Source organism: Coturnix japonica, chromosome 9 (assembly GCF_054131305.1).
Source record: "Coturnix japonica strain WE chromosome 9, WE-NBRP24, whole genome shotgun sequence".
In the NCBI taxonomy this organism is placed as follows: Eukaryota; Metazoa; Chordata; class Aves; order Galliformes; family Phasianidae; genus Coturnix; species Coturnix japonica.
In genome coordinates this window covers 31,401,967-31,408,085 of record NC_140671.1, presented here as the reverse complement: position 1 = coordinate 31,408,085, position 6,119 = coordinate 31,401,967, and the positions used below count along the sequence as shown (strand labels likewise).

The following is a 6,119-nucleotide window of genomic DNA, read 5'->3' as shown; positions in this document are numbered from 1 at the left end:
ATCACTATCAAGCACTCAAGAGATGTCATCATGGCACTGCTGGCATCCACCACAGGGACATAACTCCATGACACACTTTATGGACACCACCAGGGCCTCCTTAGGACCATCATGGAACTACTGCGAGATGCCACCAGGGCACTTTGAGACTCCTGTCCTCCAGAAACATCTCCTATGCTCCAATGGGAAGTCCCCCAACCAGCTCCCAGAATACACTATTATGTAACCTCAAATCCTCAATTCATATTCAAAAAAGGCCTATTTCAGCAAAACCCTGTTTCAGCACAGCCATCGTCCAATGAGCGCTCACACCACTTCTTTATTTCTACATCTCCAAGTGCTCCAATATATACAGATTCTTTCTTTATACAGCTCATAATATACACATTATATATATATATATATATATATTTATAGATATTCACACACACACAAATGCCTTCAGCACAGCCCTGGCACCTCCAAAGCCCGCAAGGAGGTCATTGCTTCCCATGTTTAAAAATTCCCCTTTCCCAACATGCAAAGTGGGTTTTTTTGGAGGAGTCAAAAATGACTATTTTTATGGTGCTTTTCCTTTCGTTATTTTTTTCCTTATTTCTCCTTAAAAAAAAAAAAAAAAAAAACAGTGGGGTGGTGCACTCACCAATGCGACCGCCCCATGGCAGCGTGTAGGGTGGCTTTGAGGTAGGCGCCGCGCAGGCATCCCCCAGCTGCTATAGCATCAGTGGGAGCTGCCAGATGAGCAGGGTGCTGTCAGCATCACCACCGCGGCGCTGCGGCTCACAGTTGAAGTTACGATACCCTCTGCCCCCTGAAATGATGGCAACAGAGGAGATCTCCTTGCGGGGAGCATCGCGGGCACAGGGCCGGCTCCGGACCCACACATCGGGGTCATCGGCCATCTCATAAACAGAGCCATCTTCTTCTGTATGCTCTGGGGTAACAGTCCCAGCTGGAGCATCCCGCACTGACAGCAGCTGCCCGGGGAGGTGGGAGGTGGAACGGAGACGGTATTGCAACAAAATCCCTTTTTTCCTTATTTCCCGTGGTGTGGGTCCATCCATCTCTGGGGGTTTCTCTTCCTCACCTTCCTCTTCCTCTTGGTCTCCTTTTAGCACATCAGGAGCCAATGTGCTCAGTGCCACAGCCAAGAAGTCCACGGGGCCACCATGCCCATTGAGGGACACCATGCCTTTTCCTGTGCGAAACAGTGGGATTTGATTAACAAAGATCCCAAATGTTGTCTTATGAGGGAATTTTTGGGATGCTCACCAGTGATTTTAGGGATGCCCTCCAACCGGGGCACAGGCAGCAGAACAATGATGCCCTGGTCAGTGCCAACCCAAAGCAAACCCTGGCAGATGAGCAGGCTGGTGACACGGACATTTCTTTGCCCTGAAAAAAAGGGAGAGAGGAGGTTTGCAGAAGCAGCATCCCCTTGCAAAGTGAATAACCACCATCCCAAAACTGAGCATCATCCATGCATGAAGATCTCCGCGTAGGAAAAAAATGCTGAAAATATCAATAAATAAATGGGAAAAGAAAAAAAAAAAAAGAAAAAAAAAAAAAGGAAGAAGAGCGTAGAGAAGTGAGGCTTCTTTCTAATGGCACATGAATATTTTATTGCAGGGACTTCATGCTGCAGCATTGCACTCGGCAAAGCAATATATCTACGGAGATGCAACTCCAGTTCTCAGTGAGAACTTTATTAATGGGCTGTCTGGCTAAAAAGGATGAGGGAGCACGAGTTCAAAAACGCATTAATACCCAGCGCTCACTCGCCCAGGAAAAAAAGGAAGTGATAAATATTTTAATGTGCCCTATAAAAAAAATAGAAAAAAACAACTTACATGAGTAGCACACGTATAACTAATTACGCAATTAGAACGTTTTGTAGCTGGAACAAGGGGGAGGCAACCCTGCAAGTCCAGGGCTGAGCTTTATCCTTTCCTTGGCACACCAGAGCAACTAAGAGCCAAAGAGGTGGGAACAAAGGGCACGAGGTAGAAGTGTGCATGTTTGGGTGCATGCACAGTGCAAAGACAGGTGCAAAAATGAGGTGTAAGAAGGCATGCAAGGGTGCAAATAAGGGGTGCATCCAAGCATGTAGAAACACATATAGGTTTAAGGATGGGATGCACAGAAGAACATAAGAGCAAGATGGATGCAAGGATGGGGTGCACAGATACATGCAGGGGGTGCAAAATGGAGTGCACACATACATGCCTGGGAGCAGGAGTGGGATGCATGGATGGCATGTGTTGATGCACACACATGCATGAACGGGATGCACAAGTGGGAAGAGTAAATGCATGAATGGGTGTACAAGAGCCAAAATTGGATGCATGGGCGAAGAGAAGGGTTCCCATCCTCCCAGCAAAGCTCAGCCTTGCTAAAACCCTACTCAGACCTGTCCAAGCCCATCCCAAAGCTCCTGCAGCCTAATAACTGCTCTCCAGCAGCTGACAAATACCCCTTTCCCTCAAAACGTTAGCATTTTTCTCAAGAGCTCTCAAGACTTCAGAGTGATGTTCCCCAGCTCCATCCCTGCAACCTATAGCGGGAGATCACAGGACTGAGCTCCAACCTTCGCAGCAGATAAACTCCCTGCACAATTTCTCTGCAAAGCAAAGCACTTGAAGAATCAATGCCCCAGGTTTTTCATTCACTGAGATGAGGACCCCACCTGGGAGGACAAAGGTGGTCCTGGTGGCAATGTTGATCTCCTGCAGGTGCTCCAGTGTCTCAGTGTGGAAGAGGCGGATAGAGGAACCTGAGGAAAACGCCATCCAGACACCACTACCTGCCTTGATCATGTGTGTCACGCTGGCCTCTGTGTCCGGGTGAGCCTCAAAGGTTTGCTGCCAGAGAGAGAACATCAAGATGAAGTCAAAATAATGAAGGAATCACAATAAAAGGTTGCTGGGTTGGACTCTCTAGAGGCTGCAGACTCATATCAGGAGGGGAGAAAGTGGAATAGAGGTCCTGGCCTTCCTCACCAGCTTTGCTTTTAGCAGAAGCCAATCTCTTTGCTTTTAGCCCTTCACCAATCTCTTCTTGTTTCTGTAGGAGCAAAATTCAGCCTTTCCCACCCTCTTTCCCAATTCTCCTTTGCAAGACTTTTTTGCTACACTTAGGTGTATCTTTCAAGCTTACACCAAGGTGTGACAACGCCTTCCTGCCTTCCTCCTGCCCCAAAAGCCAGCAAGAAAAGACTCAGCCCCTGCACAGAACCTGCTTAGGGTTTGGTGGTTCACACTGACTTCTGAACAAGAGGAACAGAAAACAACATCCTCCTCTGACACATTCCAACACATCCAAAATCTCAACCAACACCACATTTACCTGTTTTCTACCCATTTTACCACCTCTCCCTGCTGCAGTGAGTTCTCATGAACCCCAAATATCACACTGCAGAGCACTGGATTTATGGACCTGAAACTATCTCCATGAAATAAACTCCCTGAAAATCTCCCAGTCAGCAGATAAGGCATGAAAACTCAGGTTAGCATTATTGGCAGGTTGGGAATGGCTCGAGTCTGCAGATATGGGATGCTCTGGAGGAAAGTAGGCTCTGGTAGTGTGACAGTGCTGAGAAAAGGGGAAGTTTAGGGGTTAAAATGATGGGGGAATCTGCTGGGAGCAGGAGTGTGGCTGCAGCATGCATTGTGCATGCTCCTCCAGGCACTGATTTGCTGCTCAACTGCAACCCCAGGGTCTTGCTGCAATGCAGCTCCCGCTTTTCACATTGCAGCAATGAGCCCACAATGCAGTAGGTTGGTGAGCAGTGTGCAGGACTGAATCACCACCACGCACCCACTTCAACGTGACTTCCCTTATGGGTTTGAAATGTTGCTGGTCCTTTTCTTTTAAAAGCAACAGAGCCCTCCCTGGAGAGCATTAATGTGGTGCAGCATCCCAGAATTCTTGCACAAAGCAGAGGCGGATCAGGTTTATTAGGTCATCTCCCCCTTTCTCCCATCCAGTGTGGGATTTATTCCCTGGGGCTACATTCCCAAGATGCTATTTATGGACCTGCTCTTATACAGGACAAGTGCAAGCTCCCATAGGAAATCCAACCCAACTGAGACAAGCAAAGAGCAGCAATTGGAGCTGCAACCTGCTGTTTGCACACTATCAATCTGCATTGAGCTCCAGACCCCATTCCATCTCGCCCCATAGAGATGCTCAGTGCCATCAGGCATAGCATCAGCCAGACTGTGCCTCCCTCTTTTCCTCCCATGTTTTTCTTTTGTGAGAATTCCCACCTGACTCCAGCCATAAATAAGATTGGAGACAGAAAACTAATACAGTCCCCTGATGCATTATTCATCCTCAGCACTGGTTTTAGGACAGATTTATGACAGTTAATACATGCAAACTAAGTTTAGGTACTAAATTTGAAAATTAAAGGTTAGAAAGATTTTTTTGGGTTAGTTTTTTTTTGTTTTAAATAGAAATGCCTATTCAACATCCCTGTTCATACGTCTACAGGAAAGCTGTTCCAAAAGGGGCGCAGGGGGTGGTGTTCCCAAGGTACCTGAGCACAGAGGGTAGAAGTGTCAAGGACCGTGACCTGGTTGGCACAGCTGGCCCAGAGGGTCTCATCCAGCATCAAGAGGGCACGCACGGGGCCAGTGCCCACAGGCAGGCAGGTGGGCTGCTCACTCAGGTCCCACAGCCCCCCTAGAGCAGAGCACAGAGAGACAAGGAGGCTCAAAATAAGGGGGAGGGAAAATAGATGTTTTGACACATGCCCAACTGCAGCACAGGCAAAGAAGAGCGCCAGCACTGGGCTTCCCTACAGCAAAAATCACCTTTGAGTGCTGGGGCACCTCCTGCAGCCCCAGACCTCAACACCATCACTGGGAACACAGGTATGTGCTCTGCCCCAATCCCTAAGAAGTCACATAAGCAGCACTCAATCCTGGGGCACATGGACATCTCCCTTCCAGCATTTCCATGAAAAATAAAGGATGGGGCAGTGTACACACACAGACTTCCCCAGTTTGCAGCACCCAGAGCTGCATGCTTGCCTGCATGCCTGTTAAGTGGGAAAGTGGGGCGTAAAGCCCCTGAAAATGCACTGTAAAGCAGTTTTGGTGCTTCCTGCTGCAGATTGTGAGCTAACAAGTTGGTTTTTTTTCCAGATCAGAATGCTATTTGAGGCCCTCTTCTACCCTCTAGTGATGAAACAGAGAAAAACAGCAGGGAAACAACTCCAAGTCCTCAAGTGGCACCCTCCAAACAAAACTTTTGGTGCTGCATCTCCCCCTCGTTGGCCACTGAGACTACACTGTATGGCCCAAATTGAGCCCTATTCATTGTGCCAATGCAAAATGCCATCCCCCACCATCACTCAGGATTGCAAAGCAAGGGATGGAATGGTGCAAAAATGGTGCTTCCAGCACAAATTTAGCAGCCAGCACACCCAATGCATCCCATCCTCACAGCAAAGCATGAACAGGGTTGCCGTCCTCACCATTGTTCCTGGGATATGCAGCCACCGTTCCATCCTGCAGCCCTGCAAACAGGTACTCAGGGCTGTGCTTCAGGCAGAGGACCGGCTGCATGCCAGGGCTCTTGCAGGTCAGCAGGCACTGTGTCCCCGTGTCCACGCTGCCATACACTGAGATGCTAATGGGAAAAATGCAAGAGCAGGATGCAGAGCAGGAGGTACTGGTGATCACTGCTTCAGAATTGTGGTGCAGTGCTCCTTTGCAGTGATTGTGTACAAAGGAGGGTTATGGGAACAGAGGATGCACAGTTGCACATCCCAGCGTATGCATAACTGCACACTAGTGCTCACCTGCCATCCCGCAGTCCCAAGCAAACAGTGGGATGCAGAGTTGCAGGGGGCTGCTCAGCACCTGCTCGGGGCTCCTCGGACCCCACTGTGTCCCCCTCAGCTGCCTCGGGGATGTACTCCATGCACAGCACTGGCGATGACACTGGGAAGGATTTTACTGTCCGCGGCACCGAGCGATTGAGGGAGAAGATCTCCACCTGTCCCCCCGCACCTTCCTGGCCACCCCCAACCTGTGGGGATCACAACTAAGTTTTAGCATCTTGAGGGTGGGAATAACCCAAACCTAGTGGGTTTTTGCCCCATTTTACTC

General features: G+C 49.0%; 1 protein-coding gene across 15 annotated transcripts in view; it reads right to left on the bottom strand.

Annotated features, from left to right (window-relative positions):
* Nucleotides 1–299: 299 nt before the first annotated feature.
* ARHGEF10L (Rho guanine nucleotide exchange factor 10 like) overlaps nucleotides 300–6,119 on the bottom strand; it is a 22,995-nt gene continuing 17,175 nt past the window's right edge. For all 15 annotated transcript variants that reach the window (XM_085509222.1, XM_085509229.1, XM_015882663.3 and 12 more), the window contains 6 exons: nucleotides 5,810–6,039; nucleotides 5,483–5,637; nucleotides 4,541–4,686; nucleotides 2,687–2,861; nucleotides 1,273–1,395; nucleotides 300–1,198 (listed from right to left, as the gene is read on the bottom strand). In XM_085509222.1, coding sequence (XP_085365348.1) covers nucleotides 714–1,198; nucleotides 1,273–1,395; nucleotides 2,687–2,861; nucleotides 4,541–4,686; nucleotides 5,483–5,637; nucleotides 5,810–6,039 — 1,314 coding nt within the window. In that variant the 3' untranslated portion in view covers nucleotides 300–713. The remainder of the gene's footprint in view (nucleotides 1,199–1,272; nucleotides 1,396–2,686; nucleotides 2,862–4,540; nucleotides 4,687–5,482; nucleotides 5,638–5,809; nucleotides 6,040–6,119) is intronic.